We start from the raw sequence: 25,760 nt of genomic DNA on the forward strand, positions 1-25,760 counted from the left end.
TGTCAGTCAAATTACAGCAAAAAAACAACAATAACAGAACAAAACTACATGTGATCTAATCGTGACAAAATAGTATAGATATTCACACAGGAAACAAAAATTGTAATAGGTGAAGGATATTCTGTATTTACTTCCTTGGCCTACTATGGCAGCATGCACGAGAAATGTGGAGATATTCAGTCCACAGGTTCCCGGTTCGCGATCCTGCATGGGTTCCCCCAGAGTTAGTGTCCTTGAGCAAGACGCTGAACCCCCTAATTGCTCCCAATGTGCAGGTTGGCGCCTTGCAAGGTTTCCTCCGCCATCAGTGTATGAATGTGCATGTTGTGTGAATGGGTGAATGTAATGCACAAATCTATGCATCTATCCTTCGATAGGCGCTATATAAATACACCATTTACCCTGTCATCAGACTGGACGGCTGTCGCTCACAGGTCACTCCCTGACCAGTCTCTCGTTCAGTTGAAACAAACTACATGAAAGGCTTATTGAAGAGTTGGCCAAATGTTTTAGCACGAACCGACCGACACGATTCACTCCCATTATGAAATGTGTGGAGGGAGGACCTTGGGACTACTACTGGCATCATGCACAAGGAAGTTGGACACCGATTGGACGAGCGGTTTGCGGGATTAGCCCCGGACAAAATCAGACGGACCCACGCGTAGATGGCCTCTACAGGGCCACGTTATAAATATACTCTGTTAGGCGAAGGGAGAAACACAAACAAACGCCTCTCGCTTGGACTTATATGGCTTTGCACTTCCCCTCCGTCACAATCGGCCTAGCAAACTCCACAAAGTCGTCGATGAGGACGGGCCACGCTCCCTCCCCGTCATAGTTTGACATGTCACTCGCTATCACGTTGCCAAAGTCCAGAAGCAAGTTCCAGGTGTCCTTGGTGATCGACCGCTTGTGATGCTCCAGCAGAAAGCGGTTCCAGAGGTCCAGGAACTTGAAGCGACCGGTCAGAACCAGCTTCCAGTAATCCACGGCCATCTCGAGCTCCAGGCCCTTCTGGCCCGGGTCTTTGGCGAAGTTGAAGGTGAACTGGTAGAACTCCTTGAACCTGGCCGGGTCCTTCAGCTCCTGCTCCAGCTTGGGGAGCATGGCCTTCAGCTTCTTGGCGCTGTCGCAGCCCAGCTCGGTCATGCCGTCCAGGAACTCCTTCCGGCTGAACTCGTACTGCGCGGCGGCCCGGAACTTCCAGGCCACCACCAGGCAGTTCAGGCTGGCCTCGGGGTTCAGGGCCAGGTCGTCGCAGAACTGCTGGATCCCGTCGACGCCGATCCTGTTCTCGTCCTGGGGGTCTTTGTATCTGTTGTAGAGCTGCTCCAGCTTCTTGCGGTCCACATTGGTTTTCATGGACTCTCTATAATAGAGGCCAGGCCTGGGGGGGTGGGTGTGTGGATGTAGTGGTCTTCAGTATAGATTTTGTATAGAGTTTGCAGTCAGTCTGTGTCGGGCAGTGCGCGCGGCTGTCCTCTAACCCAGCCTGCGTGAAAGACATGAACTGCCTAGACCTGTTCTTCGGGCAATGACTTCAGCTTATGAACGTTACGTGTTTGACTATATCATGTGTATCCAAAATGTTTCAACGGTATCATTGCTCATGTACTGTATGGTACAGGGCGGGCCGGAACCTTATATAGGCCTGACGACAGCTCGGCTTGGAACACAAACCGCCGCCGTACATTCCAGACAACGCAGATTTGCGCAGGTCGCCCTTATTGCTATAACGGTCACTTCAAACAGGTGTGGTTTTTGAGGGCCCGCCTATATACAGTTTTAACCCATTCTGACCTGAGATCAGATTCATACGAGGTTTCCGCCGGACACACACTGGTCTGATTAAACCCATTCTGACCTGAGATCAGATTCTAAAAAATGTCAGTCGTTCTTCGATTTTTTTCAAAAATAGCAGACCTACAAGCTCGTATCGCGCCACTCGGTGGCGCGATATGAGCTTGTAGATCTGCTATTTTTCAATAGCTAAAGCATAACATGATGCAGACACCAAAATGGGTGCCCGGTCAGAATGGGTTAAAGTCCCCACACGTCTCTATATTTGCCATTGGCAATGAGAGGAGAAATTATGTCAAAATGAGCGCCAAATATGATGTCAATTTGTACGATGACGAGAGCGCCCCTCACTTCACACGGGTGTGATTTTCTTTTGGTTTCCATCTGTTTTTAGATGATGTGGAAAATGTTCTCGCTCTGTGCCTAAATTCTGGTATACTGTATATACCGGGGGTGTGGGGCAACTTTGACGATGGCGAGGGCCAATATATCTCCATACTCACTCCAGAGGGGCCACAGTGCATATTTCTGTCGTAGCATGTGCTCAAGCTCAAATGTGATGCGTTTTGAGCTTGTAGATCAGCTATTTTTGCTATATTTGAATTGAAAACCTGAATAATTCTTTGCTATTTTTGAAAAGTAACATTTTTATTGAATTTAAAATGCATTTAGTTATAGTTATGTTAACTTTATGAACTGTTAACATAACATACATTGGACACAAAAAGAGAATAACATTTAGTACTAGTCATGAAGTAATTAAAGCGGGTTTGGAAACAGCTGAAATCAATACTATCTCAGTATTTCGATATGACGTAAATTAAACATCTGAAACTGTGCTGGGACTGAAACAGAGGGCCCCTCATTTCACACAGGCGTGATTATTATTTATTTATTTGGCCCAAAGCTGGAGTCATACAGTGTATCATTGACGATCGACAATAAATGTAGATTTTGACAGCAAATTTAGATTTTAGTTTGTCCGAGCCTTTGGAATTAAACTTCATTCAGTTTTAGTAATTTTTTTTATCTTCTGAAATGTTTTACTGTTTCAGTTTTAGTTAAAATATCTTACGATATTTAGTCGACTAAATCTACAGTTGATTTAGTCAACTAAAATGTATTTTGGTGGGCCTTGATGGCGTTGTAATGGCTGTTTTCACACCATAAAATGACTTGTCTGTTATTGCTACTGTAAATCTTCTTTACTAGTCCTTCCCACATTTTAGTCTAGTTTTTATTTGTTGATGCAATTGTCAGTATATGTAGGTATATATTTAGTTTTAGTTTTAGTCATCGCACCTTAGTTTTTATGTTGTTTTTATTTAGGTCATCCTCTGTGAAAAAAAGGTAGTCGACGAAAACAACACTACCGACAATACTGGCCACATAAAGTCTAGAGATGGAGGTGGTTCTTCCTGATCTTGTCACCGCTCAATGCAAGTGGGGGGGAGAAAAGCATAAAGAATTGAACATTTATTCAATGTTGGCAACAGAAGAGGACCAGATGCCAAATGTCCTATCATGTGCAGAAAACGTTAAGCTTTCATCCCTTCTTCACGTCTGGTTCAGGGAACACTTGAACAAGCCAAGTCCAGAGCAGCCATTCTAAGTCATCACGCTTTCTCATCAGCAAATAGATGCCAAAGGGCATGGGGGCTATTCCAGGTCAATCCCCCAAACAATTGTGGTCTCACATTGAATCGGCAGGACAATCCTAAAGGCATATTGACAAATATAGTAGCCTATTCCCTTAAAGGACCTATAACATAAAATTCAACTTTTTCAATTTATTTTGTGTTTCTGGGGCTCCCATGCAGTGTGTTTTCTATCCCCCAAAAAACCCAATTTTGAACAATCAGGCTTTCATGTCATATGGGTGTTTTAATGGAAATTGCTCTCAGGAACAGCTCGACTGATTTTGGCCTCATCGTGATGTCATCAATGTCACCCTACTTTGTATAATTCCTCCTCTTCTTCAGTCTTCAGATCCAAATTTGCATTTCCACTTGTTTACAATGTCCACCATTGTTGATTTTCCAAGCTGGCATGGAATGGAAACAAGCCTGGTTTTTATCTAGCATCAGTATTATAATGACTCAAATATTAAATAATCTGCATATCAGCACCCCCACCACCTCAGGACATTGTGGTCCAGAAAGAAATGACAAGGCCTGGTTATATCAGAGTGGTGATTGAGGCTCAAACCATTAGAAATAACTTTGAGGGACATATACAATATGATTATTAAATATTAAAAGATGTTTTAAAATGCATGTTATTTGCCCTTTAAGAAATAGGGAGAAACAAAAACTGGACCCTGGAGCCATAGGGCATTATTTTGTTTTGCTCTTGCCCCCTGTCACGATTGGCCGAGCAAACTCTACGAATTCGTCTATGAGGACAGGCCACGAGCCCTCCCCGTCATAGTTTGCCATGTCACTCGCAATCAAATTGACAAAGTCCAGAAGCAGGTTCCAGGTGTCCCTGGGGATGGGTCGCTTGTGATGTTCCTTCACAAACTGGTTCCAGAGGTCCAAGAACTTGAAGCGACCGGACAGAACCAGTTTCCAGTATTCCACAGCCATATCCAGGTCTAAGCCCTTCTCGCCCGCTGTCTTGGCAAAGCCGAAAATGAACTGGTAGAAGTCCTTGAACTTGTCTTTGTCTCTCAGCTCCTGCTCCAGTTTGGGGAGGGCCGCCTTCAGCTGCGAGACGGTGTCACAGCCCAGCTGCTTCATGCCGTCCATGAACTCTTTATTGCTGAACTCGCACTGCGTGGCGGCCCGGAACTTCCAGGCCACCACCAGAACGCTGATGCTGGTCGGGTCCAGGGCCAGGTCCTTGCAGAACTGCATCATCCCCGCCTGGCCTATCTTGTTCTCTTCCTGGTCTTTGTACTTGTTGAAGAGTTGCTCGAGCGCCGAGACGTTCCAGCGATTATTGCTATCCACGACGTGGGCCTTCTTGGATTTCTTCGCATTGCTTTGGAAGTAGTTGTCTGTGGCGAGGTCTACTCTCCAGCTGTGCTGCGTCAGGCTCTGGATGGCCGCCTTCTCGCCTGCCTGCGTGACGGACATGAATTGCCGGACCTTCTCCTTCTGCCCCGACTTGAGGTTTTGCATTCTGGGTACACCGCTCATGGTTGCACGATTGGATGATTTATTGCTGCAGTATACGGTATCTCTAAGACAAGGCATACCATGCTTTATATCGTCTGACCAGAGCTCTGATCTGACATCACTCACAACACAAACATTTGTCATGGAATTGTCTGACAGCACCGATTTGCGCAAGCAGCCTTCCAATGCACGAATCATGCAGGGGCCACTGGTAGATGGGAATCTCTCTGCATGAAATGGTCCACAGTCCACACCACAGTGATTGAAATCCATTCCCAACCAACCAGGCTGATAGATGGGATAATTGCTAGATAAAAACAGCCATATAGTTACACAAACTCCATTCATATAATGGGGCCAGTCTAATGGCGGCTCTCCTACATAGACTTCTATTGAGAATGGGGACAACCAACTGGGACAAGTCCTTGACCGGAAGTAGGCAGAAATGCATTGGACTCAGGAAACAGCTCAGCTTTAATGATCTTAAATCCCTTTATTTTAGATTGTTTTGTAGTAATAGTACAACATACACATTAAAGAGACTTTAGTTGTTACTGTAAAATACTTTAAAACAGTTGTCATGTTGCTCAAATGCTTAAAATAGCTCTTATTTGTGCCACCCTCGTTGAAAACGATGTACGTATTTTCAACTCCAGGTTGTGCATGAACAGCGCTCGGGCGCTCGGTTTCTGCCCCCCTCAATATCGTCTATAACTCTTCTATTAGATGGCTCTGATAACAGCCAACCATCTGTCTGGCCTGGCGCACTGATGATGTGAATGGCCTGTCTGGCCTGTCACTGAATGCAGTTGCTTTCCAGTAATACCCTGGGGGTCTCCATCTAGACCAAGGGGTGGGTGGTGGGCGAGGATCCGTTGAGTCGCAGGCGTGGAGAATTTAATACACATACCTGTACATTCTGGAGTTTAGAGAAATGTATACAGTAAGAACAGTGGATGATGTCCCTAGCAGATATATATATAGATATATATATATATATATAGATATAGATATAGATATAGATATAGATATAGATAGAATATATTTCAGTGATTGTGTGGCCCTGGTTTTGCCCTAGTGGGACTGATTGAGGGTAGCTACTGGGACGTAAGTCGGGACTTGACAACCCCGGCTGGGTCGCCTGAGTGAAGGATATGATGTTGAGAGACCCGAAACCCTGATGACCTTGGGATACATCACTGAGGATACGTCCCAGGTGCATCCATGCAATGTATTTTTAGTTGCGATGCATATATATATATATATATATATATATATATAGAGAGAGAGAGAGAGAGAGAGAGAGAGAGAGAGAGAGAGAGAGAGCTGTTAAGGGATGGTGTAGTACAGTGATTCTCAACCTGTGGTAGTGTACCACTGGTGGTACTTGAGCACCCTCTGGTGGTACACAGAGGAGTCGCCCCAAAAAAGGAGAAAAAAAGTGGAATGAAATTTATAGCACTACATGTTCTGACCAAGCAATTGGTTGAAATAGGCTATCCAGCCGTGCTGAAATGAGCATGACAGCACACCTAGCCAACAACTACCTGCACTATATGGCAATAAAGCCATGCTGCAAAAGGTCTAATCCCTACCAGGCTTTGTGAACCTCTGATGTCATAGTCTTTTTATTTTGATGAATTGAACAAGGTGGACCCTCTTGTAAACAAGTGTAATGCTTTATTGAATCAGAATCACTTTATTTGACATTTTCCTATATGTACTTGCATACAAATGAACATGAAATATTGTTTCCCCTCAGTTATTGGCAGTGCAACATAAAACATTATAGAGCCTATTTAAAAACACAAGCTAAAAACTAAAACAAAACATGGACAAACATTTAAAAAGAGCCCCAGTGTGTATGATGACATATGGAAAAGTTAAGAGTCAGCAACACCACGCACAACCTAGAAATGAATAAAGTGGCATGGTGCTATCCTTAAAAACAAAACGTTATACCAGCACCGTTTTAAAGTGCTGTTGTGCGTCCAAAGTGCATTTTTTGTCCAGTTCAGTCCAACGCTTCATTCAGTTTTGCCGGGGGACGGGGTGGGGGGGACGGGGGCGCAGTTTGTTTACGAGCCTCACTGCACTTGGGAAAGAACTGTTTTTCATCCTAGTTGTACTTGCCCTAATACTCCTGTACCTTTTCCCTGAGGGTATAGGAGCATGAACAGGCCGTGGGAGGGATGATGGGGGTCCCCAATGATGCTGGTGGCTCTTCTGGCACAGCGCTCTTTATAGAGCACCAACAAGGAGGGAACAGAGGCACCGATGTTCTCTATCGTGTTCGAGACTGGCTCTCCACTACATATTATTAAATATGTACGGGAACTGACCCCACAGGGCAGTGTTCATGGATATCTCTTTAAGACACATATACTATGGTGGCCCTGCCCAGATTGCCAATCAGCGGGCTATTTAAGCCCCATCTGTGCAGAGCCACTTCGATTTTTTCATTTCCACGAGCAGACGTTTCGTGTATCTCAGCAGTTTTGACACTTATTAAACAATATATATATATATATATTTAGAACATACAGCTGCGTGGCACACAGTCCGCTTACCGGAGGTAAGAAGAGAGCCGGTCGTCGTTACGACTCCTCTCAGGGCGCCGCGTAGCTCCATCGAGAAATCAAACAAAACAGCAACAGCAACAAGCTGCAGTGCCTAATCCGCTAGACAGTGGAGGAAGCCTCAGCCTGTCCGTGCGTCCGTCCCTAGTGAAACCCGACCACGTTGGGGGAAACTAGGAGACGGCGTTCGGTGTGGCCAAAGCCAAGCGCGAAGCCGACCACGTTGGCGACGCCTTGGTTCCCTGGCTGCAGAAGCGGTGAGAGAGCCGGTCGTCTCGACGACTCCTCTCAGGGCGCCGCGTAGCTCTACTGATAAAACAGCAGCAACAACAAGCTCAGTGCCGAATCCGCTAGACAGTGGAGGAAGCCTCAGTCTTGTCCGTGCGTCCGCTCCCTGGGACGGCGTTCGGTGTGGCCAAAGCCAAGTGCGAAGCCGACCACGTTGGCGATGCCTTGGTTCCCTGGCTGCAGAAGCGCTGTGAGACCCCGAGCGAAACCGACCTCGTCGGTGGACCTCCTGGTTGATCATCGCGGCTGTACACCGTTGCGGCGGGTAGCGGGGTAGAACCCAGAGGAACTGACCTAGTCGGCGTACTCTGAGGCCATCTACAGTCGCTGATCGTTGCCGCCGCGGTCCGGCCAGACCACACGGCAGAGAGTGTAAACAAACAATTCCAGCGTGTTCCACTTCCTCATTGACAGGTTGACATGAGCGTCATAGTGTAGGAGGGATTCCCGTCAGGGACGGCTGCCCAGACTGCACTGTGCCTCATGGTTCACAAGAGGGCGGTGTGGCTCAAAGATCAGGAGACAAAAACTCCCGATGACCCACCATGTCAGGCGCTGCAATTAAATCGCTTACTCTGTCACAATTGGTTCTGGTTAATATATACTTATATGCTTATAAGTATGATAATGGCTACAACACCACACTATGCATGTGTACTTGTAGGCCTACTGGAATGATATACAAAAGCTCCAGTGTGCTTAATGTCAGATGGTTTTGTGCTAGAGCGCCTCAGAGCGGCTGAGCAGTTTATGTACAACCTCTTCCAGAGGTCCATAACTCTGCTGGTGACACAAAACAAACTGTGGACATTGATTTGGTATGGACTCTGTCCTAACAAAGAGAGAGCACACTGAGAATCCATGTCATGGGGATGTCTTAGGGTACCATGTTGCCTTGATTCGTTTATGCAGCATTGTGAGATTCTGCAAAGGGTAGATTATGACCCCTCACGTTCAAGCAATTACTATGTGCCCACTCCCTGTTGAGCACAGTCCGAGTTAAAATATGGTGTACAATACAAGATGTATACATATATGTATATATAGGTACACATATAATAAATAATATAGGTATATGAATATATCTATATAGAGACAAGAGGAGATGGAAACAGCAGGGGTTTCTCAGGCTGCATGTGGAGCTCACATGCCCACAGATGATGGCCATGACCAGTGTGTGTCCTGCGGGGGCCCTGGTATGAGGACCCCGCCCCCGGTACGAATGGTCTCATCCTTCCAGCTGAAGCTGGAGGGGCCATGGGGGCCTGTTTTTAGAGGCAAAAGACCAGTCGTTTCCACTGACAGACTAAAATGTCCCATAGAAATGTCATTTTTATGTGAACATGTATGCTAATTGTATACAGCTGTGACTCTGTCTCCAAGACAATTTTTTCTCAAGGGAGATAAATAAAGACTACCTTGAACCTTGTCCCAGGTTGGCAGAGCTGGGTGAGCTAAGCTCAGGCTATAGCTCCACCTCTTTCCTGCCCTGCCTGGTATGGACAGGTCTGTAAAGAAGGATTTAGTGAAAGTTTTCTGTGAGACTACTTACGAGTGTCAGCAGCCTATTAATGCACTACAGTGTGCAGTTTAGGGAGCGAGCGTTGACTCGCCCTCTCGGGTTAGCTGTTGTCTCGTTTGAAGGTGAGACTAACAAAATTCCTTGGGGTCAGACGGCCATTAGAGCACACTATACACTACAGGGTATGGTTTATTGTTTATTGAATGGATCCCCGTTAGCTGATGCCGAGGCGACAGCTAATCTTCCTGGGGTCCATATGAAACGGACATACAAAAAGTACATGAATACATGTATTGTTGGTGTTACGCCAGCTTACACGCCTGTGATGTAGTTTGGTATTGTGGATCTGGGTTCAGTGACACAAACAGAACGTGCTGGGTCAGTCGAATGTTTCCCTTTATGTTGGGCAGTCATCATAGCGCACTATACTGTCATATTTCTGGCGAGGCGTCAGCTCACGCGACAGTGGTGTAGTTCTGTCACAGACAGGACATGCTGTGTCTGTCCGATGTTTGGGGACACAGACATGACATGCTGGGTCTGCCAGGAAGTATGCCTGAATCTCAGCCATTGTCACACTATAGGGCGTATTGCTGACGGGGTCAGCTCATGCGTCCGTGGTGTAGTTCTGTCACAGACAGGACGTGCTGTGTCTGTCCGACGTTTGGTTGAAGGCAAATTATGCAGGCATTATAGCGCACTATACTGTCGTATTGCTGGCGGGGCGCCTGCTTACGCGACCGTGGTGTAGTTCTGTCTGTGGATCTGGTTCCCCAGTGACACAGACATGACATGCTGGGTCTGCCAGGAAGTATGCCTGAATCTCAGCCATTGGCACACTATACGGCGTATTGCTGACGGGGTCAGCTCATGCGTCCGTGGTGTAGTTTCACGGTGAAGCCGGGCTCAGTAACACAGCAGAGCGTGCTGTGGCTGTCGCGCAGAGCACACGATACAGTATACAGTGTGTCACGGCGAGCCGTTTACGCACCTGGGTGTGACTCTGCGGGGTAGAATCCGGTTACCGGTCTGAAACCACAGAGAAAGCTCTTCTCATCCAGAGAAGTCACGAAGTCATGGCTATCTAGGCGCAGCTAGCCAACACAGGGCTATTTTGTCAATGCCACCGTCACCTGCTTACACGGCGCTTCGGTGACCATAAGGGCCCTGACCTTATTGAGGAGCTACAGCGACTGGCTTCATGCTTCCCAGGCAGTAGCAGCGGGCAAGACTATTCGGGTGTGGCGCCTTCGGTTTCCACAGTCCGAGCTGCAGCAGGAAGGCCGAGCTCGTCCAATGAAGCTGCCTGTTTAGCCATTGGCCTTGTTAGGCCAGGAGGTCAGTGCATTGCTCCAACAAGCTAAGAAGGCTTGTGCAGATGAACAGATGCAGGAGGTGATGGCAGGAATGCTCCATCATGAGCAACTTGCCTCAACGGCTCCTCAGGCTGCGCAACCCCAGTTAGGTTTGGCAGCTCCAGGGGCCTACGGGTCCGGTTGGAGGCCAACCGGCGGGGTATGGCTAGATGTGCTCAGCACACCGAGCCCACTCCTCAGTCCTGACAGTTCAGGGAACCCAGCCCCCACATGCTGTCTCTCGAGACAGTGGCGGTCAATTCAGGTGGACCCCTGAGTAGGTTCCACCATGTCAAGGGTTGTATCACTCTCGAGGTCGTCCTCAGACGAGCCCTCCATCGTCGTTTCCAGTCATCCTGGTTCTCCATCTGGTCAGTTTGTTGGTACTTTGCGCTCCGGCGTCATTCTTGAGTACATCCACGTATGTTAGCGTGGGACGTCCTCGTGACCGGTGCCTGTTTGTTGGATCCCACAGCACTAGTTTGCTGGCTGGCATCTCTTGGCAGTTGAGCCAGCTGGTGCCTCCGCCCCTTAGGGCTGAGGGCGGCCACGGTGCACTGCGTCCCCCCGGCTCCCCTGAACATGCGGCCGGTGCATTATCTGTCCTTTACGGTCAGGCACTATGCAGGCGTATTGCTGACAGTGTCAGTTTACATGTATGAAACGTGTATAGTTACGCCGGTTCACACAGCAGAGTGAGTGTGAAAAGACTGTCATGGGGGAGCAGAACCACCAGAAGGGCGTATTACGGCATGGCCGTTAAGCGCCTGGGTGTAATTGTGTGGGGGAAACCGGTTATCGGAGCCACGGAGTGAGCTCCCTCCTCGTCCGGGGGTAATGGGCTATGCCGGTGACCTTGTGACACGGCGGACCACTGTCCCACACAAGGTCAACACAAGGATCACCCAGTTACTGAAGGGTGCTCGCACATTAGGTCGGCAGTCCCCCCACGGGAGGTGGTACTGTCTGCCTTGCGGCATGAGCCAATTAAGCGGGGACACTTGGGTGGCTTCTCGCAGGACAGCATTCTTGCTGTTAGCAGTGTCAGCCACAAGAATGTCCCTATGAGTGCATGAAGGATGCTGCCACTTCCTGCATGGCATTGGTTAGGTGGTGCTGGCACCAATCCCTGCATTCTATACCATAACGGCCTGATCAGAGTACGAGCCAGTCAGCCTGTTGAGTTGCACCCTCCCCACCCTCCTAAGCAGGGTGGTAAAGCAGGATTGCAGTCACGGTTGGGCCCTGTCAGGGCCTCTAATGGGCCAAACTGTTTAAGCAGATGGTCTCCAAGACTGGGCTCCCTCATTGGGTTGTGAAACAATCTAGCAGGCATATAGGTGGGCAGGGATGTGGGCACAATCCGTGCAGGGCCTTGTGGCCCATGCACTGATGACGAGATGTCCCTCTATCTGAGATCTGTGTGACGGACTCTGTGTCGATGCCGTCCGCATTTAGCAGGTTATACCAGTGTGGTATCCATGTGACAGCCAGCACCCTCCTCACTGAGTGTGCTGGGCTCCGCATCAGGACACGGCTTCAACAGTCTGTTGGCCTACTGTCCGAAGGGCTGACTTGAGCGGGAGTGCATGACTGCAGACTGCAGTAACCTGGTTACATTTCCCGAATGGCACCCTGGTGCTCAGAGGAGCTCAGGTTAGGGCCCCACCAGTCCTGTTTGGGGGCCAGGCCGTTAGCCCTGGAGGCTCTATGATGAGCCCCCTTAAAATCGTTTAGTCAGTGAGCCTGACATGCTGTCACTCAAGACAGCAGTATTATATAGTCACGTCTGCAAGGAGAAATGTGGGAGTTGAGCGCTGTCAACCCCTGACACGCTCGGCCGGGTGATGGAGTAGTTTTACACCTCGACCCAACCTTCTCCCCAAGGTTCTCTCAGGGGCACATCTCAATCAGGTGATTGAGCTCTGTCCTCTCTTTACATGCAGACGGATGAAGTGTGCAGTGGTGTATCTCTGACAGAGATCTACACAGCAGTGACATGGGTGACTCTGCCTACATTCACCCTGTCCTACCGATGGAACGTGGTGGCATCCGCTCCCCCTGTGGGAGTCGCTCCTGCGTGCTACTCAGCGGTAGGGTCACCGGCACCTTGACCGGTCAGGTCGGCCGGGCATCTGACGGGCTGGCTTGAGCAGCCCTTCACCCCGGTGGTCACTGGCCTAGCATCGTGCTGGGCCAGCTGAGCCTAGGTGGCGTCTTGCGCCTAGGCCACGAGTATTACTTACTTGGTATGAATACTGAAGTTTTGGAGCATTTTGGCGAGCACCTGTGACTCATGGCGCTCACCACTTATAGGCTCGGATGGAATTCAGGTTAAACTGCCTCGGGCTGCCGCGGGGGCAGCTGGTCTGCTTATTTCCTCGCGGTGTGTCTTAGAGAGTTCCCGTACATATTTAATAATATGTAGTGGAGAGCCAGTCTCGAACACGATAGAGAACGGAGGGTTACACTGTAACCCAGGTTCTCTGAGTGGAGAGACTGGCTCTCCACGAAAGAGCCGCTTCCGAAATTCGTGTCAATCAAGTTAATCGAAGTGGCTCTGCACAGATGGGGCTTAAATAGCCCGCTGATTGGCAATCTGGGCAGGGCCACCATAGTATATGTGTCTTAAAGAGATATCCATGAACACTGCCCTGTGGGGTCAGTTCCCGTACATATTTAATAATATGTAGTGGAGAGCCAGTCTCTCCACTCAGAGAACCTGGGTTACAGTGTAACCCTCCGATCCTCTTTATAGAGCACCAACAAGGGGGGAACAGAGGCACTGATGATCCTCTTTATAGAGCACCAACAAGGAGGGAACAGAGGCACTGATGACCCTCTTTATAGAGCACCAACAAGGGGGGAACAGAGGCACTGATGATCCTCTTTATAGAGCACCAACAAGGGGGGAACAGAGGCACCGATGATCCTCTTTATAGAGCACCAACAAGGAGGGAACAGAGGCACTGATGATCCTCTTTATAGAGCACCAACAAGGGGGGAACAGACGCACCTATGATCCTCTTTATAGAGCACCAACAAGGGGGGAACAGAGGCACTGATGATCCTCTTTATAGAGCACCAACAAGGGGGGAACAGAGGCACTGATGATCCTCTTTATAGAGCACCAACAAGGAGGGAACAGAGGCACTGATGATCCTCTTTATAGAGCACCAACAAGGAGGGAACAGAGGCACTGATGATCCTCTTTATAGAGCACCAACAAGGGGGGAACAGAGGCACCGATGATCCTCTTTATAGAGCACCAACAAGGAGGGAACAGAGGCACTGATGATCCTCTTTATAGAGCACCAACAAGGGGGGAACAGAGGCACCGATGATCCTCTTTATAGAGCACCAACAAGGAGGGAACAGAGGCACTGATGATCCTCTTTATAGAGCACCAACAAGGGGGGAACAGACGCACCTATGATCCTCTTTATAGAGCACCAACAAGGGGGGAACAGAGGCACTGATGATCCTCTTTATAGAGCACCAACAAGGGGGGAACAGAGGCACTGATGATCCTCTTTATAGAGCACCAACAAGGAGGGAACAGAGGCACTGATGATCCTCTTTATAGAGCACCAACAAGGAGGGAACAGAGGCACCAATGATCCTCTTTATAGAGCACCAACAAGGAGGGAACAGAGGCACCGATGATCCTCTTTATAGAGCACCAACAAGGGGGGAACAGAGGCACCAATGATCCTCTTTATAGAGCACCAACAAGGAGGGAACAGAGGCACTGATGATCCTCTTTATAGAGCACCAACAAGGAGGGAATAGAGGCACTGATGATCCTCTTTATAGAGCACCAACAAGGAGGGAACAGAGGCACCAATGATCCTCTTTATAGAGCACCAACAAGGAGGGAACAGAGACACTGATGATCATCTTTATAGAGCACCAACAAGGAGGGAACAGAGGCACTGATGATCCTCTTTATAGAGCACCAACAAGGGGGGAACAGAGGCACTGATGATCCTCTTTATAGAGCACCAACAAGGAGGGAACAGAGGCACCAATGATCCTCTTTATAGAGCACCAACAAGGAGGGAACAGAGACACTGATGATCATCTTTATAGAGCACCAACAAGGAGGGAACAGAGGCACTGATGATCCTCTTTATAGAGCACCAACAAGGAGGGAACAGAGGCACCAATGATCCTCTTTATAGAGCACCAACAAGGAGGGAACAGAGGCACTGATGATCCTCTTTATAGAGCACCAACAAGGAGGGAACAGAGGCACCGATGATCCTCTTTATAGAGCACCAACAAGGAGGGAACAGAGGCACCGATGATCCTCTTTATAGAGCACCAACAAGGAGGGAACAGAGGCACCAATGATCCTCTTTATAGAGCACCAACAAGGAGGGAACAGAGGCACTGATGATCCTCTTTATAGAGCACCAACAAGGGGGGAACAGAGGCACCAATGATCCTCTTTATAGAGCACCAACAAGGAGGGAACAGAGGCACTGATGATCCTCTTTATAGAGCACCAACAAGGAGGGAACAGAGGCACCAATGCTCCTCTTTATAGAGCACCAACAAGGAGGGAACAGAGGCACCAATGATCCTCTTTATAGAGCACCAACAAGGAGGGAACAGAGGCACCAATGATCCTCTTTATAGAGCACCAACAAGGAGGGAACAGAGGCACCGATGATCCTCTTTATAGAGCACCAACAAGGAGGGAACAGAGGCACTGATGATCCTCTTTATAGAGCACCAACAAGGGGGGATCCTCTTTACAGAGCACCAACAAGGAGGGAACAGAGGCACCGATGATCCTCTTTATAGAGCACCAACAAGGAGGGAACAGAGACACTGATGATCCTCTTTATAGAGCACCAACAAGGAGGGAACAGAGGCACTGATGATCCTCTTTATAGAGCACCAACAAGGAGGGAACAGAGGCACCGATGATCCTCTTTATAGAGCACCAACAAGGAGGGAACAGAGGCACCAATGATCCTCTTTATAGAGCATCAACAAGGAGGGAACAGAGGCACCGATGATCCTCTTTATAGAGCACCAACAAGGAGGGAACAGAGGCACTGATGATCCTCTTTATAGAGCACCAACAAGGAGGGAACAGAGGCACTGATGATCCTCTTTATAGAGCACCAACAAGGAGGGAACAGAGGCACTGATGATCCTCTTTATAGAGCACCAACAAGGAGGGAACAGAGGCACTGATGATCCTCTTTATAGAGCACCAACAAGGAGGGAACAGAGGCACTGATGATCCTCTTTATAGAGCACCAACAAGGAGGGAACAGAGGCACTGATGATCCTCTTTATAGAGCATCAACAAGGGGGGAACAGAGGCACCGATGATCCTCTTTATAGAGCACCAACAAGGAGGGAACAGAGGCACTGATGATCCTCTTTATAGAGCACCAACAAGGGGGGAACAGAGGCACTGATGATCCTCTTTATAGAGCACCAACAAGGAGGGAACAGAGACACTGATGATCCTCTTTATAGAGCACCAACAAGGGGGGAACAGAGGCACTGATGATCCTCTTTATAGAGCACCAACAAGGAGGGAACAGAGGCACCAATGATCCTCTTTATAGAGCACCAACAAGGGGGGAACAGAGGCACTGATGATCCTCTTTATAGAGCACCAACAAGGAGGGAACAGAGGCACTGATGATCCTCTTTATAGAGCACCAACAAGGAGGGAACAGAGGCACTGATGATCCTCTTTATAGAGCACCAACAAGGAGGGAACAGAGGCACCGATGATCCTCTTTATAGAGCACCAACAAGGAGGGAACAGAGGCACCAATGATCCTCTTTATAGAGCACCAACAAGGAGGGAACAGAGGCACCGATGATCCTCTTTATAGAGCACCAACAAGGAGGGAACAGAGGCACTGATGATCCTCTTTATAGAGCACCAACAAGGAGGGAACAGAGGCACTGATGATCCTCTTTATAGAGCACCAACAAGGGGGGAACAGACGCACCTATGATCCTCTTTATAGAGCACCAACAAGGGGGGAACAGAGGCACTGATGATCCTCTTTATAGAGCACCAACAAGGAGGGAACAGAGGCACAGATGATCCTCTTTATAGAGCACCAACAAGGAGGGAACAGAGGCACTGATGATCCTCTTTATAGAGCACCAACAAGGAGGGAACAGAGGCACCAATGATCCTCTTTATAGAGCACCAACAAGGAGGGAACAGAGGCACTGATGATCCTCTTTATAGAGCACCAACAAGGAGGGAACAGAGGCACCGATGATCCTCTTTATAGAGCACCAACAAGGAGGGAACAGAGGCACCGATGATCCTCTTTATAGAGCACCAACAAGGGGGGAACAGAGGCACTGATGATCCTCTTTATAGAGCACCAACAAGGGGGGAACAGAGGCACTGATGATCCTCTTTATAGAGCACCAACAAGGAGGGAACAGAGGCACCAATGATCCTCTTTATAGAGCACCAACAAGGGGGGAACAGAGGCACTGATGATCCTCTTTATAGAGCACCAACAAGGAGGGAACAGAGGCACAGATGATCCTCTTTATAGAGCACCAACAAGGAGGGAACAGAGGCACTGATGATCCTCTTTATAGAGCACCAACAAGGAGGGAACAGAGGCACCAATGATCCTCTTTATAGAGCACCAACAAGGAGGGAACAGAGGCACTGATGATCCTCTTTATAGAGCACCAACAAGGAGGGAACAGAGGCACCGATGATCCTCTTTATAGAGCACCAACAAGGAGGGAACAGAGGCACCGATGATCCTCTTTATAGAGCACCAACAAGGAGGGAACAGAGGCACCGATGATCCTCTTTATAGAGCACCAACAAGGAGGGAACAGAGGCACCGATGATCCTCTTTATAGAGCACCAACAAGGAGGGAACAGAGGCACCGATGATCCTCTTTATAGAGCACCAACAAGGAGGGAACAGAGGCACTGATGATCCTCTTTATAGAGCACCAACAAGGAGGGAACAGAGGCACTGATGATCCTCTTTATAGAGCACCAACAAGGAGGGAACAGAGGCACCAATGATCCTCTTTATAGAGCACTAACAAGGAGGGAACAGAGGCACCGATGATCCTCTTTATAGAGCACCAACAAGGGGGGAACAGAGGCACCAATGATCCTCTTTATAGAGCACCAACAAGGAGGGAACAGAGGCACCGATGATCCTCTTTATAGAGCACCAACAAGGGGGGAACAGAGGCACCGATGATCCTCTTTATAGAGCACCAACAAGGGGGGAACAGAGGCACCGATGATCCTCTTTATAGAGCACCAACAAGGGGGGAACAGAGGCACCGATGATCCTCTTTATAGAGCACCAACAAGGGGGGAACAGAGGCACCGATGATCCTCTTTATAGAGCACCAACAAGGAGGGAACAGAGGCACCGATGATCCTCTTTATAGAGCACCAACAAGGGGGGAACAGAGGCACCGATGATCCTCTTTATAGAGCACCAACAAGGGGGGAACAGAGGCACCGATGATCCTCTTTATAGAGCACCAACAAGGGGGGAACAGAGGCACCGATGATCCTCTTTATAGAGCACCAACAAGGGGGGAACAGAGGCACCGATGATCCTCTTTATAGAGCACCAACAAGGAGGGAACAGAGGCACCGATGATCCTCTTTATAGAGCACCAACAAGGGGGGAACAGAGGCACCGATGATCCTCTTTATAGAGCACCAACAAGGGGGGAACAGAGGCACCGATGATCCTCTTTATAGAGCACCAACAAGGAGGGAACAGAGGCACCAATGATCCTCTTTATAGAGCACCAACAAGGAGGGAACAGAGGCACCAATGATCCTCTTTATAGAGCACCAACAAGGGGGGAACAGAGGCACCGATGATCCTCTTTATAGAGCACCAACAAGGAGGGAACAGAGGCACCGATGATCCTCTTTATAGAGCACCAACAAGGAGGGAACAGAGGCACCAATGATCCTCTTTATAGAGCACCAACAAGGGGGGAACAGAGGCACCGATGATCCTCTTTATAGAGCACCAACAAGGAGGGAACAGAGGCATCGATGATCCTCTTTATAGAGCACCAACAAGGAGGGAACAGAGTCACTGATGATCCTCTTTATAGAGCACCAACAAGGAGGGAACAGAGGCACTGATGATCCTCTTTATAGAGCACCAACAAGGGGGGAACAGAGGCACCGATGATCCTCTTTATAGAGCACCAACAAGGAGGGAACAGAGGCACTGATGATCCTCTTTATAGAGCACCAACAAGGAGGGAACAGAGGCACCGATGATCCTCTTTATAGAGCACCAACAAGGAGGGAACAGAGGCACCGATGATCCTCTTTATAGAGCACCAACAAGGAGGGAACAGAGGCACTGATGACCCTCTTTATAGAGCACCAACAAGGAGGGAACAGAGGCACTGATGATCCTCTTTATAGAGCACCAACAAGGGGGGAACAGAGGCACTGATGATCCTCTTTATAGAGCACCAACAAGGAGGGAACAGAGGCACTGATGATCCTCTTTATAGAGCACCAACAAGGGGGGAACAGAGGCACTGATGATCCTCTTTATAGAGCACCAACAAGGAGGGAACAGAGTCACTGATGATCCTCTTTATAGAGCACCAACAAGGAGGGAACAGAGGCACCGATGATCCTCTTTATAGAGCACCAACAAGGAGGGAACAGAGGCACTGATGATCCTCTTTATAGAGCACCAACAAGGGGGGAACAGAGGCACTGAGCTGTCTTCACCACCCGATCCAGCTGGTATTGTTCCTGTGCCTTGAGGCTGTAGGTCAGGATTGACTTTTGGGTCGTCCACACACAGTTAACAGTCTTTGTATTGAGTTGTGCTTGAAATATACTGTAATTCTGCAAACTGTTAATACATTTTTCAATCAATCAAAGTGCAGCTGGGGTTTTGAAATCACATAACGTTTTTACATTAAATTCACAGAATCTTGGGCATGAAAGGGACAAGCTGAATAGATAGTAGTCTTCAAGAGACAAGAAGGTGAGTAAAAAGAAACCAACGTTTCGGCGGGCAACTAACTGTCCATGGTTATGGGGACATAAGAGGGACAGGGAAGGACAGACATACAGATAGACATCTAGCCACGGACAGTTACAGATATCTCCATATGTGGGCACAAAAGGAACACAGACAGGTGGTTAAAATGGGTGCTATAACAATGGGTATAACAAGTTTTGCATGGTGGGTGAATGCATTCCATTTTCCCTAAAACGGTCTTATTCTCAGGCCTAGTTAAATTAAACTAGAAAAAAGAAAAATCACAAAATGTTAATGGCACCATGTGAGATTAGCTGTGGACAGACGGGGACAGACAGACAGTCACAAAGCCTTCAAACGTTTGGGGGACATATGGACTAAATCAGGTGACATGTCGTGGAAAACGCCTCACAAAGATCAGTTTGTGCGCAGTTAGATGACAAATCTAACTAATCTTAACAGAACATTGACATCATCAATATATTGCTCCATATTTGGGGGGAAAAGCAGTCGAAGAGATTCATGTTAATAATAAAAAAAATATGTAATTAATTAATAAAGGTTAGTTTTGGTTTGCTGTGGTTCTCTTAATGAATGAATTACTGTTTGTTACAACTGTATTGTGGTTGCCCCCACAAGGACAGTTCTGTGAATGTTGATATTCTCCGTTTTGGGGGTTAATAGAAGTTAATCTCAACATTTGTAACTTAAAGAATCCCCAGTTATGCATTAGACCACGGACCCTTATTTGACCTCTCAGACCCCAACCAAGTCTACACTGTAAAATCCTCATTGTTAATTGGGAGTTCATTTAAAGCCCAAACCACACCAAAGGGGTCACCATGCAACTCCTTGGGTCCAAACGGTTGCAAGGAGTCAACGCTAAAACCGTCTTGACCCTTTGGTGTGGTTAGGGCTTTACTCTACATATCTCCATTTGTTCCTATATCTATAGACTCATGCATGTATAGCAGCGCATGCGTCTCAAGTCCCGGCGGCCCTTTGCCACACAGGCCCAGGAACTGCTCCGTACAACACCAGCCGACACCTCCAAGGCTTCCTGGGTGAAGGCAAGATGGACGGACCAGTGGAAGGCAGCAGAACCATCCAGGCTTCACTACTACATCGAGGATCCCACTGATGTTCCTGGCCAGCACCTCCCCCGCAAGGAGTGGACAACCCTCAACCGCCTGAGGACGGGTGTGGGACGCTTTGGTGCATCCATGCAGAAGTGGGGTCTCACAGACAGTGCCCACTGCGAATGTGGGGACCCATTACAGACTGTTGAACATGTGCTGACCAGCTGCCCTATATACCGGCCACCGAATGGCGACCGTGGGCTAATTGACCTAGACAATGACACACTGGACTGGCTTGCTGCAACGGAGCTGAAGGTCTAAGAACATACGACAGAAGAAGAAGCAGAGGACATCCTGGAGCCCCCTCGATGCCCCACGCAACGTTACTGGACTATATACCACGTGCATCCTGCTGTCAGATGTTTAGCGACGCCTAACTGGGCAGTGGGCGATGACCCATCAGGTGCGCATGACCTTGTCATTGTGTCCGTCCGTTTCCAGGTTGTCGGCGTTGTCTCTCCCTCTCTTCCTCGTCCTGGAGGACACTTCCATCTTGCCTCCGAGCTGAAACGCGGCCTTCGCTGCGAGCCTCTCGTCCACCAGCAGGAGCTTCAGCCGCAGCTTGTCCTCCTCGCCCGTCACGATTGGCCGCGCAAACTCGACAAAGTCGTCTATGAGGACGGGCCACGCCCCCTCCCCGTCGTAGTTTGACATGTCCTCTTTGATCTTGTTGGAAAACTCCAGGAGCAGGTTCCAGGTGTCCTTCGGAATTCTCCGCTTGTGATGCTCCGTCACAAAGCGGGTCCAGAGGTCTAAGAACTTGAAGCGACCGGTCAGAACCAGCCCCCAGTAATTCAAGGCCATTTCCGGGTCTAGGCCCTTCTGGCCCGGGGTCTGGGCAAAGTCAAAGGTAAACTGGTAGAAGTTCTTGAACGTCTCCGTCTCTTTCAGCTCCTGCGCCAGCTTGGGAAGGATGGCCTTCAGCTTGCCGGCGGTGTCGCAGCCCAGTTTGGTCATGCCGTCCAGGAACTCCTTCCTGCTGAACTCGCACTGCGTGGCGGCCCGGAACTTCCAGGCCACCACCAGAACGTTCAGGCTTACCTCGGGGTTCAGGGCCAGGTCTTCGCAGAACTGCTGGATCCCGTCGATGCCGATCTTGTTCTCATCCTGGGGGTCTTTGTATCTGTTGTAGAGCTGCTCCAGCGTCATGGGATTCACTTTGGATTTCATTGATTCTGTATGATAGAGGCCTATAGGTTCTGGAACTATTGACTGGGGTAACTTCTAGTTTTCAACTTCGTTTGTGTCATACGGACACAAGTATACACCGACTTGCCTGCGTGAAGGATATGAAGTGTGAACCTTGTTCCGTTTGCGATGACTTCAGCTTGTGAATGCTATCGACCCTCTGTCCTGAGATTTTATCAATTTTATATGAAAATAAGGTGAAAAATTGAGAAAAGAAAAACCTTTAAATAGACTTGTCTGACGTCACACACAACACAAAAGCTGTTGCCAGACAGACGCAGCCGTTTTCTGCTGTCTGCCGGTGTCTTTTCCGGGTTTTTAGACAGCTGTTGGATGGAAATTAAGCTCCACCCAGATTTTATTCTCACCTTTTAAGCTCTCAGCCAATCAAAACATTGCTATGGGGTACACACAGACACACCGAGCTGGGTAGCCTATAGGTGGGTCTAGCGCCAATCAAAAATCTTAAGTCAACTCATGTTGATTAGGTGATGGTGATGTAAAACAAACGGTGACAAAACGAGTGCAGTACTTAGTTTAGACAGTTTTTTGGTTTAGACTAGTCATTGGTTAGACCAGTCAGTAGTCCTATACAACTACAACCTATCTCAAACCCTCACGCTCAACCTCCTACGGGGCAGCACACCTAAACCTAACTTTAACCCATGTCTAACCAATGACTAGTCTAAACTAAGTATATGCACCCCAACAAAACAAACATTAAATTCTCTTTATTGGGGACAAGTTGATGTAGGCCTACATTTTCCCTTCATTGTCATTGTGGTGTTTTTAAAACAAACATTTAACTAAAAACAAACATTAAACCTGTATATAGGAGGGCCCCTCAATGTCTGTCTGTCTGTCTGTCTGTCTGTCTGTCTGTCTGTCTGTCTGTCTGTCTGTCTGTCTGTCTGTCTGTCTGTCTGTCTGTCTGTCTGTCTGTCTGTCTGTCCGTCCGTCCGTCCGTCCGTCCGTCCGTCCGTCCGTCCGTCCGTCCGTCCGTCCGTCCGTCCGTCCGTCCGTCCGTCCGTCCGTCCGTCCGTCTGTCTTTCTTTCTTTCTTTCTTTCTTTATTTCTATGTATGAATGTACAGAATAAAATTAAAATGCTGAGGTTGATGATGTACTGTGATTTACTGTGATTGCTACAATTAGGAATTATGCATCATACTTTGCAGTAATTAATCATGTAAAGCCAGATTTTATATTTTGATTTGATAAATCTGCATTAATGCATTTCCTAGTATTTAGCGTCCATCAATTGATGGACGGTAAATACTAGGAAATGCATCAATATCCGATCAATAAGTCTGGAGCACTATGTTGCCCCCGTGACCCGACTACGGATAAGTGGTTGAAGATGGATGGATGGATCTGATCAACCTGTATACCTGCTTGCATGAGAATGATAAACTATATGCTTTGTTAAACAGCATGATAAACTTTTAAAAGGGAACTAAGGGAACTACTTTTCTTTAGCTTCCCCATCTTTTGTATAATATAACAAAGAAGCGTTGCAATAAAACTGTGCGTGCGTACCTTTGCGTGCGTGTGTGCGTGCCCGTGCATGCCTGTGTGGAGTCTTTTATTGTGAAACATGGGATTACATGGCGACAGGAAGGGGTTGTTGCTGGTGATAGTGCCAGTGTCAGGGTTGCCATGTCCGCTGATTATAAGCGACATTGGGCTTGTTTTTCTGTAAAGTATTGCTTTTAAATATTACATTTAAACATTTAAATTGTTATTTAAGCCAGTGGTTCTCAAATATTTCTCTCATATTTGTCCCTAATCTCCCATCTGGAAATGTGCAAGGGGAGCTTGTTTTCATATATATCTGGTTACTTATCTCTCTCACACAAAAAGACAAAATCTGGCATCGGGGCAGACCATAATATGGTATTTATAGTATCAGTCAGGAGGAGGAGGAGGGTTTGTCGATCTGTTCTGTGAATCTGTGTGCTGTTTCAAAACAACCAGGGAACTCCTCCACCACACACACACACCTCTGCTGTCCGCCTAGCAGCGAGCCACCAGCCAGACACAAGGTAGGTAAACTGCTGTATGTAGTAGTGTTAGCCTTGGATCAAACAGCCTTGGATCAAAGACTGACATATAGATGTAGCCTATTTTGAATCTGATCGAGTCTTATTATGACTTTTAAGGTACGATCGTGATCTATAGCCTACAAATGTCAAAATACATCTGTGGTAGGTAGTCTTGAGCCAAGGCTACTGTTGTGGCAGCGTAGTCTATATAACGGTTTATTGCGTTGTGCGTTTCAACAATGACATGAGTTGAGACTGTCTGTGAGACTGTGAGTGACACACATTTATAAAATGAAACATTAAAGGGGGAGGGTTGCTGCAGCGCTCATGCTAAATCTAGAAAATTCCTGCGATTACTGTCGCTGCTCCTCTCATCTCATATTATGGGGGTTCCTTTCCTTCTGACTCCCATAATGAAACCGTTATACTCATAGTACCCGTTATAAGTGTAGAGCAGCTGAGGTCTGTCAAATAATGCACATGACAATCAGTTCAACTTAAATCATATAAGGCGCGTTTTTCTTTTACTGTGCCACGTTTGTTTTAATTTCACGACAATGCATGCATGACGCTTTAGAAGAAGAAAATAATAGTCATAACTTGGAAGTTGAAGCTGTGTGCAAACCGGGGACAGTCCGTGTTATGGTGGCTTGTTTTTTAAGTGTAGAAAATTATGGATTTTTGTTTTGTGTGATTATTAGCCTACAGTGATGTTGCTGTTATTGCTATAATGTTGCCAATGCCAGCTCAGAGTCATATCTCCTTTATACAGGCAACGTTGTAGCGGAAGACTGGGATTGTTTGATGTAAAGTGTTGAACTTTCCTAATCCTACCTACACAAACTCACTGGAAACTATTCCAATACGATCTGCTATTTTGATGGGCGTTACACCGCAATTGGCGACCCATCGAATCCGGTTACCGTAGATGTCTCTGGGTTTTTTTTAACATGTATTTAACTATTATACATTTACTGTTGGAAACCTACCGTATGCTATATGATTAATGGGACTTCCTTAGCTAAACATTATGTTTCATGAGTTGCTGTTGAAAGGCTGGGTATGCATTATGAATGATATTATGATGCTATATTGCATCAGCTCATTTAGTACAAATCAGTGCTAGAACAACAAGGATGGTTCCAGAATTCACAAACTTCGTCGTCATCATCAACAACAACAACAACAACTTGCAAAGCTTATAATCCTGTCCTATTTATTTCTGAGACTTTTTGCACTGAAGAAATTAAAGCCCTGCAATGTTATAAACCCAATAACCCCCAAAAGAGTCACCGAATTCGTTAGGTCACCGATGCGGGCGTACCACCTGCCCCCAAAATGAAGCGGCTCCGTATGGGGGGGGACGGGGGAGGGGTGAAGGACGTGGCAGTCTACTTTGTTGTCTCTCCTCCACCCTACCGGGTGAATCCTCAACCTTTTTCGGAGACATTCCTGGTGGCGTTGGGGGTTATGTCAGGACAAGCCTTAAGTTCAGCTGTTAAATGTGACATTCTCCTTCTGCAGTATTTGGGCTTTCTGGGTGCCAAGGAAACCAGAAGCTCGATTGGCTAATGGCTGTGGAGTGAAAGACAGGCAGGATCAGTGTGAATGCCCACAGTGTGCCATTAAGGGTTTTACTTATTATCCTTGGTTAAAAGAAAGACCTCCCTAAGGAGTACTCAGTACAATTTACAATT

At 47.8% G+C, this 25,760-nt stretch overlaps 3 protein-coding genes across 3 annotated transcripts in view; 1 reads left to right on the forward strand and 2 right to left on the reverse strand.

The window, feature by feature from the left end:
• Positions 1-747: 747 nt before the first annotated feature.
• LOC310874377 (DCN1-like protein 2) lies at positions 748-4,928 on the reverse strand (the record flags this gene model as incomplete). Its single annotated transcript, XM_083787153.1, has 2 exons — positions 748-1,390; positions 4,789-4,928. The coding sequence occupies 2 exons, from the start codon at positions 4,926-4,928 to the stop codon at positions 748-750; spliced, it is 783 nt and encodes a 260-aa protein (XP_083643279.1).
• Positions 4,929-21,230: 16,302 nt separating this feature from the next.
• Positions 21,231-23,701, reverse strand: LOC310874743 (DCN1-like protein 1; the record flags this gene model as incomplete). Its single annotated transcript, XM_083787607.1, has 2 exons — positions 21,231-22,021; positions 23,626-23,701. 2 exons carry the CDS (start codon positions 23,699-23,701, stop codon positions 21,231-21,233), a joined length of 867 nt encoding a protein of 288 aa, XP_083643733.1.
• Positions 23,702-23,956: 255 nt separating this feature from the next.
• Positions 23,957-25,760, forward strand: part of LOC310874278 (prolyl 4-hydroxylase subunit alpha-1-like) — a 29,816-nt gene continuing 28,012 nt past the window's right edge. Inside the window, exon 1 of the mRNA XM_083787015.1 lies at positions 23,957-24,063. The gene's annotated coding sequence lies outside the window, so the exon portion shown is untranslated. The remainder of the gene's footprint in view (positions 24,064-25,760) is intronic.

Source organism: Protomyctophum parallelum (assembly GCF_964188405.1).
Source record: "Protomyctophum parallelum genome assembly, chromosome: 17".
Classification (NCBI taxonomy): Eukaryota; Metazoa; Chordata; class Actinopteri; order Myctophiformes; family Myctophidae; genus Protomyctophum; species Protomyctophum parallelum.